This window comes from Orussus abietinus, unplaced genomic scaffold (assembly GCF_000612105.2).
Source record: "Orussus abietinus isolate OABI.00-Male unplaced genomic scaffold, Oabi_2.0 scaffold24, whole genome shotgun sequence".
Taxonomy (NCBI): Eukaryota; Metazoa; Arthropoda; class Insecta; order Hymenoptera; family Orussidae; genus Orussus; species Orussus abietinus.
In genome coordinates this window covers 990552-1013428 of record NW_019394437.1, presented here as the reverse complement: position 1 = coordinate 1013428, position 22877 = coordinate 990552, and the positions used below count along the sequence as shown (strand labels likewise).

The following is a 22877-nucleotide window of genomic DNA, read 5'->3' as shown; positions in this document are numbered from 1 at the left end:
TGTATTTGTGTATGTATGTATATGTATATTTATATATGCGTATATATAAGCTTCCTTCGCGAATGACTTTCAGAAATCAACGGGAAACCTTTCGCACGGAGCTTCGCTTCTCCGCCGATTCTAGGAGAGAAAGAGAAAAGGAATTAGGTCGATTTCCACGAGAGCCGAGCGTTCGTTCGCGTCGCAAGAAATGATAAACGCTCCGCCTGGAGTGCCCAGTAAAAACCGAGGGAAGAAAAGGAAAGAGAGAAACAGAAGAAAGGAAAAAGAAAAACACCGAGTTAAGCAAGAACCAGAAACCTGCCAGAATCCGGACGGAAGTTTCTATCGCGTTTACGATCCGCATTCCCCGTCGCGTCTTTATCACATACTTTTTGCGCGGTGCACGTCCATCTCGCGGCCATCGGCCAGGATTAATGCACGAGCATGTCGCCCCGCGTGCTCCGATGGGCCTGACCGGTTTAAGATTAGCGCGTCCTTATATTTAGAATATATGTCGAATTACAATTCGACGTTATCGGCCGAGTTCTTTAGCTCGGGCGAGATTACCGAGGCCCCCTTAATTCAAGGGGAACCTCGTCGCCGAGATGTCTCGAATAATTGCCCTGACCCGGATATCACTTTCGCACGACGGATTCCCATCGTTGACGCGACGCGTCCCCTCGCCGAAATAATGATCTCCCCCGCCGAGGAAGATACAGGGGACTGATATGCAGCAGGTGTTCCACGGCTTAATACTGATACTTCGATTTTTGGCACCCTACGCTGCGAATCCTACTCCCCAGGGGACGACGCGAGATCGTCCCTCTTCCTTTTTCTTGGGTGCTGCTCGTGCCCGTGCCCCCCGATGGTCCTCGGCATACGTAAACGTATCAGAAATCCGCGTTCCCGGCCGCTCCCAGGACGTGCCGCCCGACTTATCCGCCTATACCTTAAACCTAGAGGTCGGGGCGACTCCAGCGCGAGGAGTCGCCTCAGGATGATCGGATACTCGCTGTCCGGAAGACCGACTCGAATTCGCACCGACGAGTCTCGGGGTAGGCCTCAGTGCGCCGCACAGCGGCTCGACTTCTGGTCCCAGATCGCGTCCACCTGGTTGTCCTCGTAGAAGCTCTGGCTCTCCGGGCTGGAGGACCTGGAGGAGCTCGGGGTGTTGATGTCGAGGCAGGCCTCGGAGGCCTCCGAGCCCTCGGACGGGCCCCCGTGGTCCGCCTGCTGCATCTGCTGCATCTTCTGCTCGGTGCTCTGCTCCTCGCCCCTCATCGCGCAGATCACGTCCGTCAGGGCCACGATGTAGTTCTTGGCCAGCGTCAGGGTCTCGATCTTCGAGAGCCGCCTCTCCTTGCTCACGTGGGGGATCACCTCTCGCAGGGACTGCGACGAGGGTCGAGATTAGATTTTAATCATTTTTTCTTATCAATTTATATATATATATATTTATATCCTTTTTTTTTTTCCAGTGCTATCTCACCTGGAAGGCGTCGTTCAGGCTGTGCATCCTCATCCGCTCCCGCTCGTTGCTCTCCAGCCTCCTGAGGGTCCTCTCCCGCGGGGTGGCCGTCCTGGAGACCTTCGACCTCGAGCTCTGCCGGTCGCCGCGCCTCGACGTCCGCCGCGCCGCTCGGCCACCCTGGGAACTCTTCGCACCCCACGCCTCCACGTAGCCCTCCTCGCTCGTCACCTCCGATCTCATTCTGCGTCTCTGGGTAGAAGGGAAATCATAGTTACACGTCGTTTTAACATACATTCATATTCATAGATAATTTAACCCCGACTCTTGTCCACGTAGGGAGCCAAGAGGAGTCGAAAGGCGCCGAGCCCGACGATGTCTCCCTCGCTCCGCTGGACTCTCTCCGCGCAACAACCTCTTCCCCGAGGAGAACTCTAAACGTCCTCCGCGGTTTCTTCATTATTCCTACAGATCGTCCGATTTCCTTTCAGGTACCCACGGCGACCGGGAATCCGAGATCGTCCTCCACCCCTAGGGGCTCCACTCCGACGGACGAATCTCTCCCAGGACGAGGGTACCCGATACCCCGAGGAAGGGAGGAACGGAAAACCGCGGGAATACGTTCGCCTCGGTGAAGTAATTGAACCTATTGATTTCACTAAAACTCTCTCTATAAATCACTGGGGACTTTCCCTCGGCCGTATCGCGTTCAACTTTAGCCATTCCTATGTTAAACCCGCTCGGCGATCCGAGTCTCCTGGATTTGCCTCCCGCCGTTAATGCGTTTTAATTCCTTCCCATAGGTGGTGTTCGAGATCCTAGGGGAGAAGAATATCTTCTATCCGGATTCTGGCGCGCCGAGGTATTCCGCCCCGCGGGAAGAGAAAAATAAAAAGGAAGAAAAAGGAAAACCTCTCTCGAATGGTTTGCTCCACTTCGCCACGTGTAAGTCGCTCTCGCGGACGGTAAGAAATTAATAAATAAAAAAAAAAAGACACGGCTCCCCTAGAGCCCTCGGGATAATTTCACTTTCACCGCATCTCTCGGCGAGGCCCGCGCTCCGATTCGATCGGACCGATCGATCGATATATCGCAATACGCGAGTATTCATTCCGCGGCAACCAATTCCTAATTTCTCTCGGCGAGGCTTTTATTTAACCGTGATTATTAATACCGAGGCCAAATATCGAACGGCAACAATAATCATCGCGCCTCCTTGCGTATATGCCGGTTAAATACATCTGTGCATTCTTTACCCCCCTGGTCCCCTCCCCGACCTCCTTCCTCCCCCTCACCTGGCTGCGCTCCACTTAAATTCCTCCACGTGTAACCCGTTCGGGAGAAAAAGAAAATATCGAGACCCGACATCTCCCCCAAACCCTGCGGATCATTTCCCTTTCACCGGGTATCCCTCTTCGGCGGCAGCCTTCGCCGAGTGCCTCTCTTATTAAACGAGGAAATAACCTTCGGGGGAATATCCTCGAAACGAGGATTTTCCCCGGGACTCCTGTCTCCCCTCGCGGCTCGATTAAATCCAGAACGCGAAACCCGGGAGGGAGGAGAGGAGAAAAAAGAAAACAGAGAGCCTCCTGGGGGCAAGAAGAGTGAAGAAAAAAAAAAAGAAGAAAAATGAGAGAATCTCCTACCGCTCAAAACGCGAAGAAAACGTAGGATCGAGGCGCTTTATAGTCCCCCCCTCTCTGTCCCAGGGTAAAGAATGCACCAGGAACCTGAGAACTACCGGATACGTAGATCCTGAAACTCGAGGGAAAAGAAATTGGCAAGAAACCAGGATCTCTATCTCCCCCCTGTTGATGGGCGAGAAAGGTCCTCGTTTTAAATTCCACGAGGCCTTTAAACGCTTCGCACTGTTTAAACTGTTTAAATAATGAAAATTCTAGAACTATGGGAAAAATATTCATGATTTTCTTACCTTTTTTCGAGGTGTCGAGATTTCTCCTCTTCTCGGGTTGTTGTAGAGGGGTGATCGAGAATTCACCAGCGACTCGGGGGCGCGATCGATGCTCGGCTCCTGGGTCGGGCAATGCTCGTCCGCGTCGTCGGTCGCGGTCTCGGTAGGGTCCACGTCAGCGGCTCGTCCCGGCGAGAGGTCCCGCGGAACAGGCGTCGCTGCCGCAGGCTCCGGGCCGACTGTGTCGACTGTGTCTACTGTGTCGGCCGCGTCGGCCGCGTCGCCTGGCGTCAGTCAGTCAGTAAGTCAGCGGCCCGGCAGTCGGCCGAGCGGAGTCGAGGCGAGCAGAAGCGAGCGGCCGAGCGGAGTCGAGCGAGCGAGCGAGCGAGCGGCGGGCGGAAGCTCGCCCCGAGACTCGTCGAGCCACGTTCGGCCACGTTCCCGGCCACGTTGGGGCGCCGACTGACGTCGAGACGCCGGGGTGCGGTCGGCGCCGCCTTTCACCCCCCCGTAATCGGCAACCTACATAGTGTCCCGTTTTCTCCGCGAGGCTGGACGGCCGCCGGTAACGGTACTTTCCAGTAAGGTCGCTTTTAGGACTAGACCCGGACGGGCGTCGACGCCCCTGCCCTCGTGGGTGTACTCGTACACGTGGCAGAGTACCTGTGAGGGTACTCGCACACCTGGAGAGGCACTCGTGCGCGTACTCGCACACGTGGGAAGGCCCTCGTGGGTGTACTCGTACACGTGACGGTGCATCCGTGAGGGTACTCGCACACCTGCCAGGAGACTCGTGGACGTGCTCGCGCACCCGGGCGCACCCACCCGAGAGCTCGAGAGGGAAACGAGACCAGGAGGAAATTCGAGCTCTCTCTTTGGTATTATTCCCCCTCTCTCGGCTCGGACACGATGCCCGCGAGCACGGCACAGGTGGACCGGCCCGTATGCGCCCCTCCACCTAGACGTCGATTGCCCCACACCCTCGTCGCATTCCTCCTCCGTCCTGGCATCGGGTCCGAGCGGGCCCTGGCCACGCGTCCGAGTGACGTCTCGAACGTCAAACCGGAGTTTAAATGCCGGCGGGCCGCGGAGTGGGGGGCGGACCCACGTGACCGGGCCTCGCGTGCGAGTCGCTGCTCGGCTCCCGCGCCACGTGGACGCTCGGGCCGGCTCGGCTCCGCCGCGGGAGGGCGCGAGAGGCTTCCGACCGACACGTCCGCCGAGAGGGCATTGACTAGAGAGGGAGAGGCCGGCGAAGGTATGCAGGGGAACCCGGTGGGGGCCTCTGGGCGCGGACCGAAATGCCCACGTGGCCTCGGCCCCGCCGGGGAAGGGCGCGGATTTTGTAGGTTAGGGTTCGGGAGAAAGAGACGAGCGATGTATCCCGCTTTCCGCGGTTTCTTGGCCGAGGGCGCCTCGAGTCGAGTCGAAATAATTTCAGGACATTAACGAGGAACGCATCGGAACCGTGGGAGGGCGCTCGCGAAACGTCAAAGCGACGTCGAAAACGTCAAAGCAACACGTGGAAGCCCGTCTCACCGAGCGCGGCGCGTCGAGGACCGGATCGGAATTTCTCGTAACCCCAGGCATCGCTTTTGGGGAATTTAGGGTCTCTCGTCCTACGCGCTCCGTGCGACCATGAGACTCTACCTGGAGAGGCGCCAAGGTTCGAGACTCGGGGGGGCACCCGGAAGTGACGGCTAATTGCCGCCAACATGGCCGCCGAGACGTGACGTCGGCGTTTGGGCCCCTGCCACGTCGATCCCGCTGGATTCGACATAATAACGTTGTTTTTTATCCGATAAAGACCGATAGCCGCTGCATCGCCGTTATCGAGGCCCCTTATCTGGCCCAGAGGTCGCGATTAGGGAAGGGGCCGTTTATTTTCGACGGCGATTTATTTTTTCGCAGGTTTGATGGTTTATCGGTACAGCTGGTTTACGGACACCCGGTAGAACGGTCGAGGCGACTCGATGCGCCCGCCACGGCTACAGGTGGGCGGATTACGTCATCCGCCCACGCGGCGCGTTTGTATGTTGGCGCCCCACCACCCACCACCCACCACCCGCCACCCCCTACGACACGGATGCAGATTCGACATGACGATGAGTACATGCTAAGCCGGCATGCGTATCCCACATTTCGGATACCACTCTATTTTCAGGTGTTTAAGCCGGGTAATCGGCCTCCAAAGAAAGAAAGAAGACTCCCCGGGAGTGCGACCTTTCCGGGGGAGATTTTATTTTTAGCTTTTCGTAGGACTTCCCTGGAGGGGCTCATTGATTTTTAGTCCCTCTTCCCGCAGGACCTCTTCCTGGGATCTCGAGATCCGAGCCGCTTCTACTCTCTCTAGTTTTAGTATACCGAACCAAGATCGCCGCCTCTTTCGAATCGCTCCGAAGCTTGGAAAGCTTGTGCCAATGCCCTTTTACCGCGGAATGCCGCTTGCTCCGGTTTTATGCATATCAAGGAACCCGGTGTACCGAGAAACGATTTGCGGATCACTTTTATACGGGACACCTGCGCTTTCTATCGTATTCTGGGCTGTTCAGATTTTTTTTCGGCTTTTTAATCCACCCGAGAACCCGTTCACTTATTTTCCTTTATTTTTCTTTTTTATCCGGCTCGACGTTGTGAAATGGTCTCTGGAGGACCTGGGGCTTCGATTGCACCGGTTGTGGATAATTACCGATTGTGGGAGGAAGTAGGTACCGCGAGGTTACCCTCATGGGGATAAGGCACAGTTATCTCTGGGGTCGGTAAGGAAGGTATTTTCGAGAGAGGATCAAAAGTTCAGAGTCGATTTACCTACCGAGTCTTGTCGGCATATTATGCGCCTGGAGGGTATGCAACCCACTGCACTCCGGTGCATGGAATGAATTTCCAGAAGAAAATTTAAAAGGCACCTCTATTAGCAAAAATTTACTAATTAAATATAATCGGCGTATTTAAACGGTCATGTCGGAGAGAGAAATAATCGACGGTTAAAGAAACGTCGAATGACTTTTAATGGCGCCATTACATTGCAAGTATACACGGCTTTCCTCTCTCGTTGTTACAGGTACGAAATGTCATTCTTATTCTTTACAGCCCTCTTGGAAATACGGTGAACACCTGAATACGATTCTACTTATGAAGAACTACGATACCATCCGCAAGTGTAGCGATATCACCCCAGAAGGAAAAGGAGATGCACTCGACTCGCGAGATGTTTCCGTCTTATCGTTGGTCCCCTCGAAACACCGATAATTTCGTTGACTCGCGAGAATTTTGGCACTAAATTGATCACTCGGTGTTCCTTGATTACGAGGCTCGACTCCTTAATCCTTTCCCTCAGATGCATTTAATGCAAAAATAATGGATCTCGGTAAACCCAAGACATGGGAAATTGAGAGATAGTCTAGTTTCCCGCCGATCGCAGCTTATCGGGTTTCTTTTTCTTTTTAACTATCCACTCTCCCCGTAAATACTCGACCTCGGTTTTCCCTTGAAACTTCCTTCCCGAATATTTCCTCGAAAATGTACCGCCTTTTCCCAGCCACCAAGACCTAGTTTTGATTTTTCCCCCTCTTTCTTTTTTTTCTTTCTTATTTTTCGTTTAACGAGTGCGTTCCTAGAACCCCCAACTCTAAGCTTTTGATTTTTTCATTTCAGGAAAATTCGAGCCGCCCTTCGAGAGCTCTCGTCGAATCCGGGGAGGAAATTAACGAACGAGATGATATCCCTAGCTTCGATCCTGATCCCTGTTTCCCGAGGTCCGCGACCTATCGAGGACCTCGTGGAGGCCTCTGCGACCTGAAGATCGTCCTCTGAAAGCATCCTTGGAAGCTCTTCGGGACCTTCTTAGAGAGAATTCCCCGTGAACGGCGGATTGGCCAGCTTCAGGGCTCTGAGCTGCTTGTGAAGTCGCTGCTTGCAGAACTGGTAGAACTCCACTTCACGAGTGAAGTTCCGGCGAACCAGGTCCTTCACCTCCTCGCTCACAGGGGGCTTGAAGAAGTTCCTGTTGATCTTCGTGAACGAGTTCTCCTGGTCTAAAGCATTCGAAGGTACCCGTTAACACTGTGCGGCATTGACCTTACTCAATGTACGAGGTTCTCATCGGGGAAGAATTCTCACCGTAATAAACCTCCGTGGCGCCCTCGAAAAATCGGGGAACGTAGTTCTCCAAGACCGTGAGGGTGCTGTTCACGTCCTCCAGGACTCCCACCACGGCGTAATGCTTCTCCACCGCGAGCTTCGCCCTTTCCAGGGCGCCGAGGGTGTTGAAGGGCCTGGGAGTAAATGATAAATATTAGTCGTATACCTTGACAATCCTTAATTCTCGTAGATGATCCCTGGGGAGGCTCACGTGCACTTCTCGCCGTGACCGCAGAAGAAGAGGGTCTGCCGACGGTGGTCGCCGATGCCCTCGTGGATCTCTCCCTCCAGGTACCTGCACTCCCTGTCGCCGCTCAGGACGCAGGTCTCGAAGTCCTTCTTCAGCCAGCTGGGATCGGGCAGAGGCAGGTCTGGGAAAATCTGCTTCCTCTCGACGTAATACCAGGGCGCCCTTACGTAGTAATACCAGGAAATGACGCGCTCGATGGGGTCGCGGACGAGGTTCACGTAAATCGGCTCCGGCAAGTGGAACCTGGAAACGACGAGCCGTGAAATCGCACCTGATGTAGTTTACCTGTTAAGAGGCGCACCGGGGGGATAGGAAGCGAGATCCTCGGACCCGGTTTTCTCCAACTTACTCGGTGAAGTTGGTGAAGCACACGTGCTTCACGTAGACGGAGGGCTCGGCGTAAGAGCTGACCATCGTGGCTAGCTGCAGCTGAAAGTGTGGACCTCCCATATTTATTTGGATTTTCTTCCTCTAGGTCCAATCCTTACCTGCTCGATCGGCGCCAATCGGATCGTCTCGACTCTCTGCACCCGGTCCCTGTTGAAGGAGAACCCGTTGCGCATGGAGAGTCTCCTCAGCAACTCCATGAAGGTCTGAGAGCCCACCTTCGGCACCCGATTGAAGAAGAGCACGTCTCTGCCGGCCCTCTTCGTGTTGTTCAAGGCGTCCACGTCCAAAAGCTCCGAGTCCACGTACTGGAAGCGAAGAAAGAAAAATGAATACCACCGTTCACTCTATTCCATATTCTGCGCTTACGCATATCCTAATGCGATGCACTTAATGTACGTCCTCTTCCTCGAGAATTCCGCCTCGAGGGGAGCGACTCCTCCGGGGGATGAAAAACGACCGAGCGATCCTGCGATTCGCTTTCCCGCGGGCAAGCCCTCGGATTCCCTCTCGCTGCATAACGATTCCCGAGCGCAAGTCATAGCCTCGATTTACGCCAGTCGCAATCCCACTTTAGTCGGCCGACTTCGTAAAGTCGCGGTTTCATCGTTATCCCCTCAGGCCCGAGAATCGGCGAGGTTGCGTCGCGATCAGCTGATCGGTCCTTCGAGTCCGTAGAAATTCGTTTAAATCCCCTTAAATCGGTCTAACTCCATTTAAATTCCCTCGTTCTCCAAACTACTCCGACATGCTCTCCCTCCCGCTGTAGATAAAAAGTCCCGACTTAGAGGAAAAAATACCAAGGCGAAAATAAAAAAGGGGGGGAAAAAGAAATCGACACCGTTCCACTTCCGTGGCAGGCGTCCTCGCGTTTCCGTCCCGTCACATCTTTCCAGTTATTTTCTTTTTTTTCTTTTTTCCCCTCCTTTTTCCGTCGCATGTCTCCGTCTCACTCGGGCTTACATGCAAATCCACCTTACGGGCCCCTGGGCCTCATTGCCGCTACACGTCGCTATTAAGTCCCCGCACAATGCGACGCAGGAGAAGGTCAGGTGTGTCGGTTTACCGTTCCCTGGTGAGACGCGAGTTTAAAGCGTAACGCGGCCGAAATCCAGCGAGACTAGCTATCAGAGAACATGCCGCGCATTCTGATAAGGACGACGTCGCGGAATAACTCGCCAAGAATCGCGATACATGTGGGGTAACGGCGATTAATCCTAACTGGAGATAATTTATTAACACATTCGCGACCGCTGACGTGAATCACGTCCATGACGCTACACGACACAAGTTTGCGGCAACTAGTTTAAGAATTGAATTATTTTCGCCGGTACTTAGTATATGAAACGGGCAAATATTTGCCGGTCGCGAATGTATTAACGGCAGGCCTCGATTGGGAGAAGAGCGATTTCGGAGACGCGACGATTCTTAGATTGGATTAGATTAGGCGAGATTCGGAGGTGATCGCTCCCGTGGGAAGCGAGGGCCGTTTTTTATTACGTACTTGGTACGTAATTAGGTATGTGTTACCGGGTAAAAATGTATATATGGATCTCTGATAAAGCCTGTTCCCGTTAATTCGGAGTCACGGAGTCCCCGTAATCGCCGGCGGCCCGGTCGTTCTCCAAGATGGCGGCGATCTCGCTCACGAGGACGCGGCGCCGTTTCCGACAACGCAGGGGAAGATGAACTCCCCGAAGAGCTCCGGGCGGCTACCTAGGATCGGTCAATGTACTCCCTTTGGCCTCGGTTTCGATGCGTGCGAGCCTTAAGCCCGGACTCGCCTTCTTCGACCTTAAGTCCCGCTCGCGAGGAGCGCCCATGGAGAACTCATTAATTTTAATAAGAGGAACATTCAAGGGGACTCCGAAATCCTGGTCCTGGAAAACTTCAACGGCTTATCGTCCTAGTTAACGATTTTATAATTACCAGCTCGGTAGTAACCCTTTGAGCGTTGGTGTAGTGAACGATCCCACTCGGCCCCGAATCTTGCACTCCTTCTGGAAAAAGAAAAAAATAGACATATTGGATTTATCCTCGATATTTTTGGATTTTTTTTTAATTCCAGATCTGGAGGAGAGACTCTCTTAAGATTTACGCTAATGGCGGCTTGAACGAATCGAGGAAAAATTGCCGACCGGGGAGAAACCGGGAGAAACACTTGGGTGGCGTTACGACCGGCGTCGCGATCTTACGATCGATAATCGATCGTTATCCACCCGGGTGGATCGAGGAGAGCGATCGTTAAACTCGAGATCCCACCTTGGCTGGGGGATCGGGATTTCGGGTAAGCACCGGGCGACAAGAACCCCGGGGAAAACGGGGTCGTTAAAAGGCGAGTTTCTGAAAAATCGCGTTTTTGATATCGCAAGGATCTCCTCCCTCGGGAGGCGGTTTATGGTCGAGTTGGAAAAAGCGGAGGCGTCGACCCCAGGCGTGCCTAGAAATGTCGAAAAATGTAAAAATTACATTCCCAGTGGCTGCGAGACGAAGTTTCCTCCAGGGGAGGAGGCATCCTGGAGGAGAGCGCGTTTTACAGCTGCCCTGTAAAAAGGGATAGCACGTTACCCCGAGGCGTGCATCGGCGCACTTATTAGCGCTTCCCTCCTGGCTGGTAACGACTCTGAAATTGAAATGTGTATTATTTCGAGCGGACGTCGTCACGCCGCAGGATCGCTCCTTACTCGCCTCTAGGAAGCATCGATCTCTCGCGAGAGGATCGGAGGAGCGCTCGTAAAAGTCGCCGTAAATTTCCCTACCCGAGGAAACTCTCGGTTTCTAAACCGCGTGGAAGAGCGACGAGGGAAATCGCTTTCCTTTCCCGAAAAGGAGGAACCGCGAAGAGAGGAAGAGGTCCTGGGGAGCAACGAACTGGACCCGGAAGCAGGGCGAAAGAATGCCTTTTTAATTACCCAGGGAAGGATAGAGGGAAGGACTCCCTCGAGACGACGAGGGGTCCTTGCTCCTGGAAAATTATAAAATCCTGCGATCCCGCTATCGAGAGACTGCCTTATATCCTCGGCATCGTTATCCTCTCGGATTCCTCCGGCTCGGGCGGTTATCCTTCCAGGATAATGGCGGGAGGAACTCGAGGAAGGAGCTCCCTCGTCCTCTGGGTCCAGGTATCGCTTCCACGGGGGAGTCCTTTTAAACTTTGCTCCTCGAGGTACGTTCCGAGAGAGCCGAGGAAAAATCCATCCTGCCAGGGATCGAGGGCGCGATCGGCATCCTGATTCGAGGCCTTTCGAGTTATCGCGATCCGAACGGAGTTCGTCAAGGTTCACCGGGTGTTCCGGGCCGCGCCGAGGAGGGGCGAGGCCTCCGGCGAACACGCAGCATCCGGTGATCTCCGATCGCATCCTCGGCGAGGTCCTTTTCGGGGGAGCCTGCGAAATGCACTCGGGAGAAGGAACCTCTTGAGAGAGGAACGAGGAGACCTTGAAGATCGTCGAGGATGAAAGTGGAGGCTGGAAAGGAATTTATTTAAAATTTATTTATTATTTATTTAGAATTTATCCCCGGCTTTTGCCTCGCCCTCTTCAGGGTGAGGAGCTTAATGAAGGCGGTTCTTCTTCGCTTTTAATTTTTTTTTTCTCATTTTTACCCTTCTCTTTGCAGACTCCACGTCCATCCTCCAACCGGGCCATGTCACTCGCAGTTCCTCCTGGAACGGATCGAGAGACCCGCTGACCCAGAACTTGGGAAAGCCAGTCGAGCACTCGCCAAAGGAACGAGGCGATTACATCGAACCCGATCTTTCCGTCTAATTGCTCGGAACGCGGAGAGCGGGGAACTTTCATCTTTATTAAGAGCGCACCGAGACCGCGCACCTAGAGGCATGCCCGAGGAGAGCACTTCGCTTTCCAGGCATCCACTCGCGAGAGATCGATCGTAAAACGATCCTCCGGGGCTTAAACTCCCCTCGAATGTTACGGTAACTCGGTTATACCGCCGGCAATTTGACTCTTCCCTGAGAGTCCGGCATTTTTTCCCCGAGCTTTGATTTATAGAGCTCCCAGGGGAGGATCCGAATTCGGTCGCGACTTTTCCGGGATATCGAAATTAAACCGGGATTTTCCAGGACCTGGAACTCCATCCCAATTTTCCAGGACCCCGAATTCGATCCCGATATTCCAATGGGTCGACCAACGAGGCCTCGTCAAATAATAGACGTCTTTTCGTCCCAGCTTTGTACATCGTTTCCCTCGTAAACCGAGCCCCGACGTTAACGACGAGAAATTCGAGGCTTACTCGGTTACCGACTCGGCTATTTGCCAGAGATCGGCTTTCCTTTCGCGATGGAAATTGCTTAATTCATCGGAAACTCGACTAGACCGCATCGCTGAATTTTTGAGAGAGATCTCGAGGAGCACCCTGAAGAGCCGCGCTCGAGAGCCCTCCCTAGGGGAGACTTCGCTTGCACTTTCGACCGAGGAGGCCGGGAAAAGCCTTCCTCGTTTTCCTCCTCTCCCCGGCTTTTCCTCCTTTTCTTTCCTCGCGGAAGCGATCGAGAATCTCGGATTCTGACGAGAGGTGTCTCGCGAAAGGGAACCTGGACGGCGAGGTGCACCACAATCGGGAGATCGCGAGCTCCGGCAGGTCATGCGGATCGACCGCAACTCTCGCGCCGAGACGCACGCGGAACGGAATTCCGCATTCTGCACTCCGGTCCATGAAAGGTGTTTCTCGTTGGCGAGGTCTCGCCGGATTTCGCAAGTCGTTCCTCTCTCCTCCTCGAGGAGGTCGGCCTCCTTATTTTTATTTTTTTTTTTCTTCGAACCCGAAAAAGAGACCTTCTCTTTTTCTTTATTTTTTTTCTTCTTTCCGAACCTTCCCTGCCCTCGCGTGTGGTCCAGAGAGGATGTCGACACCTTTCTCTCTCTCCTCCGAAGAGAACCTCTCTTCCTGGCAAGAACTGGGGAAAAAAAGTGACGGACCTTAAACCAGGCCGATAAGTTTCTCGCTTTTTTCCTTCCTTTTTTTACCTTTTTTCTTCTTCTCCGCTCGTTGCCTCGACACTTTCCTATCTCTCTCTCTCTCTCGGACATTTTTATTTCGGGCCTTTCTACCCTGCGGAGTCGTTCGGGATGACCTTTTCGAGAGACCGCCACTTCTTCGGCGACTTTCGCGACCGTCTCTTTCGGAGATCTGGGTCGACGCATCTCTTGCCAGTCGCTCCGAAATTCGATCCTCGAGAGTCGCCGTCCGTTTTCGCGATTTTTACGGCGAAGATTTCACCAGCCCCTCTTCAGATATATCGCGCCGATTTATTTAAGCGATTTATCGCGCCGATTAGTTTAAGCGATTTCTCTCGTGGTCTTCTTCGGACTCTTCAAGGCCAGGAAGTTCTTGCGAATCGTGCTTATTATCCGAGATTTACAGGTCGCTTCGAGATAGAGAAAGAAAGACGCGGGGGAAGATCCACGGATCGATGGAGTGATTCGTCCGAGATCCATCTATCGATATCGCTGATTATGACCACGGGGTATCGAGGGGTAAAAAAAAATTGGGAGCCTTCTTTGTGGAACTCCTTAGACATTGGAAGGTTAATTACCATAATTTATGAGGCGCGGAAATAAAATACCCGACTCCGTGAGATTATGTATTGAGGCCAGTTCACACAGAAGCAGCTGTGCTAATTAGAAAGCGAATCTTGTTCTGGATATTTTTTATTCTTTTTTTTTTTCCTCTTGTATAAACTTTTTAACCGACGTTATTATACCGCTCGGTAAAGAGGCTCGTAACCGGGGATTTACCGCGGTTATCCTGGAATTAGGTTTGCATAACTTCCTGATTATCTAGAACTCAGGTGAGTGCATAGGTACACCGTGGGTAATCTGCTTATGGAGGAGAAAAATTCTTAATGACGGGTTCAATCATCGCTGAATTGATTTAAAGTGCGCCGGGTCGAGGGATAAGTGAGCATGGTTTCTCCCCGTTTCGGTGAGCCCAGAAAATTCATAAATTCATAATTCACGACCACGCGGGGAGAAAGTGATGGAATTGGAATCCAGAAGAAGCTACTTTTGCCGCGGACTTGCACCTCGGGATCGCACCTCGATTATTACATAAATTGTCCGGCCACGAACCAGGGCGTGATTTCTAGTTTCCATTTCTCGCGGTTTCCAACTCGAACGAGAGGGAAATAGTCGATGGAGATTTTATGGCAGGGTTATGATCGGGTTTTTTTTTTTTTTTTAATATATTCCGCGCGCGTCAAATCGTCTTGAAAATTTTTCTCTCCTGCAAGTGAAGCGGTATCAAGAGGGCATCTTCGAGGTCGTTCCTCCTCGACTTCCACGTAATCGTTCGCCCCTCGTCCAGAGCACCTCCAATTGGTGTGCACGGCGCTTAAGCAAGGCCCAATTTTCAGGGCACGTAAAGGAGCACCTGGGAAAAGTTCCGGAGGCTCTTCCTCCTTCGCCTCGGCCTCCTCAGGATTTCCTGTTTCGCGGAATCGCTCGTCGTTCCGGAGTTCAGGGATCCCTTGAACTCGAAGAAAGAGGAGAATAATTCAAATGGCACTTCCTCCACTTCGGGAACGTTGTATATAATATTTTATAACACTTTCTGATATTTCATAGTGAGGACATTTTTCCCAGTTTTGGTGGAGATATCGGGAAACGTCACTGAATTTTCCTCTTTTTCTCCGGGATGATTCTTCCCGGATTTCTCGGAGGAAGAGTCCCGGGCTCGACTTCGTGACCAAAGGAAGGGCTAAGCGCTCCAATTAGAGATATCCTTGATTAATCAAACAAGTGGAGGAGGACCAGGCGGTACTAAGTGGAGAGACGAGAAAAGGACTAGCTAATTAGGGGAATCACGGTTATATGCAAATGAGCCGTTACCGTTACGTCTCCCTGAGCGATTCCTCGCATGCGACTCGGCGCATTGCCGACACCTTGCCGACACCTTGCAGACACCTTGCCGACAGCCACCGGCACGTGCAGCCCCGGATGCACCCGGAGACTCTCACACCTTGAACCCTGAGGACCCTGACCTACGAACTCCCAGGAATCCCGAGCCGTTACGCGTCTCTCCTCTTGTTTCCCGCGACGTCGAGCCCGAGATCGCGGTTCCCCTTCGCGAGGCAGTACCCGACCCCGTGGGAACATTTTTTCCCTTGTAAACTGGATCTTCGGGAAGTGATATGAATTTTTTCCGATTTTTCCAAAGTGCGGTCTCGCCGGCAGAATTTTTCTAAACATGCGTCGACGCCGCCCGAAGCTCGCGCCGGCACGACCCGGCGACCGCAATCACGCGCGACCTCATTGCACCCGAGTGCATCGTTTCTGCAGGCTCTCTCACACCTTGAACTCGAGAGACCCTGAACCCTGGACCCTGAAGAGCGGCTGGTGGAATCGACCTCCAAGCTCGTAATCTAATCCCGGATTCTCTCCTACCTCGCATTTCGACTTATGATGAAATTCTGCCATTTTTATTCTACCAGTTTTTCGATTCCTACCCGAAGACAGCTGGTTCGACGACAAGTTCTCGTCGTCCCCGGGTTGGAGTCGCACTTCCATCTCGCGAAGTCGGGAATGCAGGTCCCTCGTGTGCAGGAAGAGGAACAACGTGCTCGAGAGCGCCACCAGAGCCACGAGTTCGCTGGTCCTGGAAATGAGGATGAAAAACATTAATTATCGCAATGGAGGCTTAAAAAAATTAATTACCACGATAAAAATTGAAAATATGAATGCCCACGGATGAGGAGTAAAAATGTTAATCGTCACAAATGAGGATGACGAATTTTAATTGTCACATTTTCCGTTAGCCTTCTTTTAATCACGTCGACGTTATCATAAAAAACGATTAATTCGACTCTCTTATCGAGTCGCGGCGATTCGTTTCTTAATCACCGGAAACAATCCTGCCGTAACACCTGGAGAGGGGATCGAATTACCGGTGCCGTTCTTTTAACGACGTTAATTGTCATTTACCTGGGTCCCCGTCTTCGGAGAGCCTAATTGCGCGCCGCTTAATTGTCAATTAACGAAAGCAACGAACTCGCGGTGTCACGTGTCGGCTGTCATTTGGGCTCGCGGAATCAGGCCGTGACATTGCCATTCCAATTATTGTTCTTCACTCAGGGAACATTTTCACGGCTTGACCTGCTTCCTCGAAGATGTCTTTCCCATGCGTGGAGGCGCTCTCCTTTCCCCCCCTTTGTGACTACACCTCGCACAAAAATGATTAATCATATTTATTTTATAATTTATTTAAAAGACACCTCGAACTCCGGGATTCTCTTTCTGTACCAGGTTGACGAATTCTTCGATGAAAATGGGGAAATGACGTCCCGAGAATGAAATCCCATTTATGTAACTATTCGCCATTATCCGAACATTGCACGGTATGATTACGGAAACCGGAAGAGGACGGCCACCGACATGCGATCGCGTTATCTCGATAATAAACCTCTTCAGCTTCGTAGTTTCGAGCATTTTCACGGATCCGAATCTGCAAAAGAGGCTGCGATTAAATTCTCAATTGCACCGATGCACCGTATAGGGAAATGGAATTCTTGAAAAATTCCTGATTTTCGTGCTAACGAGGGCTGATCTGGAGCGCGAGAAAAATCGGGAATAATGGGGGAATGCGGGCCACGAAAGAGTACGGATTATAATACGCTTATCAATTGATAACAAACGATATGGAATGTGGAAACTCGAGACGGGAAGGACTCCGCGTAATGAAACTTCCACGACGGTGTAAACCGATCGAGGTCGAGGCGAGCTCTTCTCTCTCCTTCATTGGAATACGAATAAGTCTGCGAACTCGTTCCCATTCCCCCTGCTAAATATTTCCAACGACGTCTTAACTAGCGCAATTTACGGTAAAATTGTACAAAGTTAAGATAAAAAAGAAATTCTTACGAATTTTATGACATCCTCCAGAAGAGCGAGGATCGACTTCCGAGTGAAGGGAGATATCAGGTTTATCACGTTCAAGCTTTCTCCTCCGTTTCAGGAGTAACAGGGGAATAACCCGCAAGCGTGTATAAATCCCCGAAAAATAAACGTATAGAGGAGAGGAGTCACCTAGAGAAATTTCCTGGGGGGTCCCGGCATGCGCGAGGAAGACGACGAGGCCATCTCGCCCGAAAACCCTGACCTTCCTCGGGATCGATTCTCCCCGGAAGAATAATTAAGAAGGGGGCCGGCTCAAAAGGAGACCTTAATGACGCGGCATTCCTTTCCCACGGGACTGGTGCGGAAAGGAAGGGACGCAATCCCCAGACCGGCGAGAAAAATCCCCGGAGAGGAAATTGCGGGTCGCGAGGAGACTCCCTCGAACGGTAACGCTTTCAGTGGTGTCAACGACTCGAGAGAGGAGCTCTTCCTCCCTTATAGACATTGTCTGTACATTTACCTACGGAACCGCGTGCGGGTCGCACGCCACGAAAGGCTGCGCCTCTACCCGTGCGTGCGCGCCTACCTACACCTCCACGCACGCACGGGGACGGTATAATAACCCGTGAATATCTCCAGTAACTGTAAACCGTCTCATTATACCGAACTTGAGCGTGTCGGGGACATTACGAGTCGGCAAAAAGTACGGACGCGCCTAATGGACCACAGCATCCGGACCGAGGGATCCACTTCGTTAACCCGCGAGTCTCTAACCGGTCACGATTCTTAAATTAACCGGCTAGATGATCGATAATTACCGCGACATCGGGAGTTGTCCACTTTTTTTTTATCTCTCTTTAATAATTCTTCACTTCTTGCCTTCCTCCTCGCGTTCGCTCTCGTCCGGCCGCCATTGTTACGCATTTTCTGCGGATATTCGGAGAGGTGTATCGCTCCTGAGGATCTCGAAAAAATAGTAGGAGAGATTCAACCGGTCGTTGTCTTTCTATTCCTCTTTCTCTCCCTCGGGAGAGCTCGGGATGACGTCTCGACAATGGGGGATCCTCGACGCGTCAACTTCCGGTTCGGTGAAAAAAATCAACGAGCTCTCGTGTACGCTCGCTATGGTCAACGTTACTCGGTGCACAATAACCGTTGGTCAGCTTCGGACCCGCTATAGCCAATCGAGATTGTTGCCCGAGGTCAGGGTACAGCGTACGGGGAAGACGCTGCGTTCCTCCTGCATACGTGGCTGCGGAGGACGTCGCTCTTCCTCCGGGAATTCTCCATTTTTATTTTTTCTCTCTCAACACCCCACACCCAGAAAACTGCAAATCGAACACCTCTTCATTCGTTTGGCTTTAACATTCAATTAGGATATAAAAATTGAATTTTTAATTTTAAATTCAATATTTTTCCTTTTTTTTTTTCTTTTCTTACTGTTGCAGCCAAAATTCGAGAGAGGCTCTTATCGCCTCGATCCATCCACCGAGATGGCCGTAATCTACGTGTACATCTCGTCCCGGATTGCAACCGGGCATGAGAGAGGAAAAATAAAGAGAGGTTAAGTGCGCTTAAAGAAGTCCGAGGAAACCCGGGAACGTAGACATCCCACGTGTCGGTCGTGACGAAGACTGACGCGGCGCTTCCTGATTTTCATTTCGAAAAGGAATATCTGTTTCCTATATTGAAAGAATATATTTCCTTTTCCTATATTTCAAATGAATGCTTCCTTTCCCTATATTTGAATCTTTAAGTCCGGGAAATACCTGAGTCCCTCTCTTCTGGACCGGGAAAATTTCGTCACGGATGCTGCGAGCACGCGCGCGACAAGAAGGCGGGGTTGTTAATCTCGTTCACACGGGATCCTCGCCACTGGAATGTAAATTAACCGTAACCGGAGATTCCCTTCCTTGTGAGAGATTTAGCCAGGTTCCGAGCCCCCGCTAATTGCGGCCATTTTGCGGACCCTTTAATAAGCCCGAGAATTGCGGCGCAATCGCGTCTTATTCAATTTTGCCCGGTTTTTGCCGACCTAAGTGGAACGTGCGACCGAATTCATCACTGGATGCCTTTGCAAAAGAGATCTATCCTCGCCTGGAGATGATATACATTTCTGGGATTTAGAGGATTCATAAGAAAAAAAAGATTCATATTTGTCTCGGAAGTGAAAAAGTGGCGGCGGTCAAGGAAGCCCCTTTTGGAAAGTCCTTCCGGCATTGCTGCCGGAGAAATTGTCGACAAGTCGGGATAACTGTAACGGATTCAACAGATCTTACGAGGGGATACCCGCGAATGCCATCGTGCATAAGGAAGCTCCATGTATGGCCTCAGTTTTCCCCGGAGTCATAAACGGGAGTCGAATTTATAGGAACATCGCTCCTAAATATCCGCGTTTTAACGAGTGCCCTTATCGGTTCGATATCGGTGACTTCCCATTCTCCTTGCAAGAAGGGGAGGGAGAAAGGAACTTTCCTAGGAGGGCACGAAGCCTTTTCCTGGCTGAGAAATCCCCTGACGCCTCCTAGGATCAAGAACCCGAGGACGAGAGACGGAAGACCCAGACGCGGTTACATAAGGATCGCCTAATGGGAAATTAATTACCATAATGATTCCGAATAACGAGGTAACGGTCGGATCCTCAAGGACGAGCTCAAGATCTTCCGATCCTTCGTCCTTAAGTCAATGGAAAGGCAGGCACTATCCTTGAAGATCTCTCTCTGGACCCGCAAAATGTCAGCCGCATAATCACCATTTGTCCCGAATTAATCAAACCGTCCGATTTTCTCGAAGTCGTCTCCGTAGATCCTCCGAATCTCGTCCTTGGGCGCTCCTTAAAATGAATACTAATCGCGGAATAATTGTGTCCGATGTTTCGGTGGTTAGCAAGGATGCACCGGCGAAAATGACCTTTGCATTAGTCGCTCGCGGCTATGCTCAATCAAGAAAAGTGCAGCCCCTCTGAAGCACTGATTGAGTCAATACTTTGTACTGATTCCTGCTGTAACTCATTCTACGCTGATTTGCCTCCGGCTTTTTCCCGCGATACTTCTTTTCCGTGGTTTCTTTCCCTGAAGACTTCCTCTCGACACGTAGAGAACTTGAAGACGCCAGATATCATGGCAATTAAATTAAACCTCCATGGACTAGACGATAACGAGATTGATATGATATCTGCACGACGCTGAAGAGTCGTTTCGATGTTAGAATTTGGTCTTATAATTTATTTATATATTTATTTTCTATTTATCGATAAGCTCACCTCTTAGGGACGGCCAGTCGACGTTGGCGCCACATGTTGTCCTTGACTATCATGATCCTAGCAGGCCAAATAGTCCTTAGAAGCGCCCTCCACTTAATCTCGAATTTCCCGACCTCCCTCTTCGAGCAGCCCTACTTGATCCTCGGCTCTTCAGGGTCACTTCCCGACCGAGTTTCGATCATGTCCGAAGTAGATCCTCATACCGGTCGCGGCCATTTTCCGTATCTTGTTCACCGGATCAGCATTCGACCTAGATGACCAGCCAATCAACGATAAGCATTGGGTCACCAGGATCGACCAGTCTTCGAGATCCTCTCGAACGTCCCACTTAGCGCGAAACCTAGATCGCCGACCGTTCTCGAGACGAACGATCCAGGAAGGAGATCGGGCAAAATGGGTCACACCTTACTCCTCCGACTCTTCGTAAGAGAAATCTCGCAGAAAAGGTCCTCAGGGTGAACGGCTTCAGGATCACTCTTCCTTCGCCCCACTAAAATCCGATTCCGAGGATCCCCTTTATCGGAGAAAAATGACGCTTCTTCGAGAACCTCTCCAGTCCAAGAATTTCAAGGACTCTTCAAGATCCCTTCGCGGCGTTCCTTAGGGTCCTCCTCAAGGCCGTGACTCGAGAGGGCTTCTCGGAGGTCCTAAGGTTATCTCTCTTCAGGATACCCCCTTTAGAACTTCCAAGATCGGATTACGACTCCACTCTTCGAGGTTCTCTTACGACTCGACAACATTATCACGGTCTTCTTCGGGAGCTCTCCGCTATCTTTCGGTTCTTCAAGGTCGGGACGCCTCAGGATATTTTTTTTGCCATTCTAAGCATCGTCCTCCAAATTTGAACCCTTCGGAGACTGTCTTTAAAAGTCTATCGTATCTTCAGCTCTTCTTCAAGATCATCCTCAGGGTCGGCGAATTTCCGGGCTCCACTTGTCGCAGTGTTTAGGCAGTCCGCCGTGATTTTACATTGTTTTCGAAGGAACTAGGTAGTTCAATCTTCTCTGGGAACTCCAGGATGAACTGGTCCGGTGGTCGGTTGGTCGGCACCGATGAGTCCGCCTGTCCCAGTGGTTGCAGCAGGCTGGTCCGCATGCGACTGCCGTTTTCATCGCGTTCTACCCGTGAACTCGCCTCGTAAAGAGTGGAAGCGCGATACGCAAGGCCCGCTCTACTCCGCCACCCTTTACTCCGCGATGTAATGAAATTCTACTCCAGTTTCGATGGCTGCTCTACATAATGCCGGAAGGAGGAGGAAACCGTCTCCTCGCAGCCGGTCTTTTTGCTCCCAAAATGCAGGCGGAACCGTTGCGCTGCAAGATATCATGTAAAATCATCCTTCCCAAGTCTAGATAAAGAAAACATTTAATTTTCTCGGTCATTTCTTTATCTCCTTCTTCCTGGAGATATTCTCATATACTTTACAAAAAGCTTCCCGCAAGGAAGGTTCACCTCTTCCTCAACGAATTACGATTCTCTTGATGTATCTCCTTCCGAGTTGATAACTCCTTATCTGCCTTCACGTGGAGTTTCGGATGGGCGACAAAGTAGGGAACTTTGTAGATGGCCTCTTAATCTTCTGGTCACTTGTCCCTCGAAGTGACGGTCCTGATTCGAGTCACGGCCGGCCGGGCTCCTCGAATCGGACGTGATGCATCGCTGGGTGAACTCCAAGTGCAAGTCCCCAAGTCACTTGACAGTCCTTAGGCACCACGAACTTCTCCGAGAAAGTGCTCCCGTGAGAGAGACCAGCCCAACATGGCGACCATCGCAGCCTGAAAAAAAGACATACAAGTAGCCTCGGTTTTCACTAAAAAAATCCCAACATACAGAACATGACAATAAACGGAATTTTTATATTAATGGCGTTCTCCGGTGACGTCACAAGACATGTGGGATGGAATTAAAAAAAATTCCAAGTTGAGGATAAGGAGATTTTCGGGGAACATTTTCTGCCGAATTGACCGGAGAGAATCTGCGGGAACAAATCGAGGAACAGCCCTGGAAGAGGAAGCGGTCTTCAGGAAGTCGTCGACCTCGGATACGAACGATTTGAACCGCGCCAAATAACGGCGTATGTCCAGATGTCCGTAACGGATCGGTTTTTCGGTATCGACCTTTCCCTTTGTCGGTGCCGACAATCGCGAGATCGATTCTCCACAATCGAGCCCCATTGATCCGGAAATCGATGTCCAGGAAACGATGCGCTCGTGCCCGTAAATACAAACACGCAGAAAATAAACGCGACGTACGTGGATTTCTCGAACGAGATAAGCCGTCAATAAATTCACGGCAAAGACAGCGGAGGCATAAACATTTCGATTTGACAAGCCGCGGTCTGTTTTTATCGAGAAAGAAACGCCAACCCAGGAGCACGTCTCACTTCCGCGGTCGGCGGACTCGAAAAGTGCGTTAATAAATCTCAAATGTTAATTAGGCGATTCGAATCTCACCGACTCGTTAGAAATTTCCATCCAACAATCGGATCGTTATTTATCCGTGAAGCGGCTCAACATGGACATTTGCGACTTGGACATAAATCAACACGTTCGGGTGATCGATTTCGCACAATTGATTCCCTGTCGATCGGCGATTCGTAAGTGACAGGAAGTGCTCTTCATGGA

At 51.5% G+C, this 22877-nt stretch overlaps 2 protein-coding genes and 1 long non-coding RNA gene across 4 annotated transcripts; 1 reads left to right on the top strand and 2 right to left on the bottom strand.

The window, feature by feature from the left end:
- Positions 1 to 14: 14 nt before the first annotated feature.
- On the bottom strand, positions 15 to 3762 carry LOC105701775 (class A basic helix-loop-helix protein 15). The gene is made up of 3 exons (XM_012428833.2): positions 3384 to 3762; positions 1472 to 1702; positions 15 to 1374 (listed from the first exon to the last, which is right to left on the bottom strand). Exons 2-3 carry the CDS (start codon positions 1691 to 1693, stop codon positions 1045 to 1047), a joined length of 552 nt encoding a protein of 183 aa, XP_012284256.1. The 5' UTR covers positions 1694 to 1702; positions 3384 to 3762; the 3' UTR covers positions 15 to 1044.
- LOC111673951 lies at positions 1616 to 7103 on the top strand. Its single transcript, XR_002762185.1, has 4 exons — positions 1616 to 1706; positions 1942 to 2086; positions 2254 to 2395; positions 7017 to 7103. It is a non-coding gene; the product is annotated as an uncharacterized LOC111673951 (long non-coding RNA).
- On the bottom strand, positions 6347 to 21426 carry LOC105701774 (heparan sulfate 2-O-sulfotransferase pipe). Of its 2 annotated transcripts, none has more exons than XM_012428832.2 (8): positions 20254 to 21426; positions 15605 to 15753; positions 10069 to 10136; positions 8241 to 8447; positions 8102 to 8181; positions 7714 to 7995; positions 7482 to 7636; positions 6347 to 7396 (listed from the first exon to the last, which is right to left on the bottom strand). In XM_012428832.2, exons 1-8 carry the CDS (start codon positions 20304 to 20306, stop codon positions 7206 to 7208), a joined length of 1185 nt encoding a protein of 394 aa, XP_012284255.1. In that variant the 5' UTR covers positions 20307 to 21426; the 3' UTR covers positions 6347 to 7205. The 2 variants fall into 2 exon arrangements, with proteins under 2 accessions (XP_012284255.1, XP_012284254.1); XM_012428831.2 differs by having other exon boundaries at positions 10069 to 10139; positions 20254 to 21425.
- Positions 21427 to 22877: the final 1451 nt, after the last annotated feature.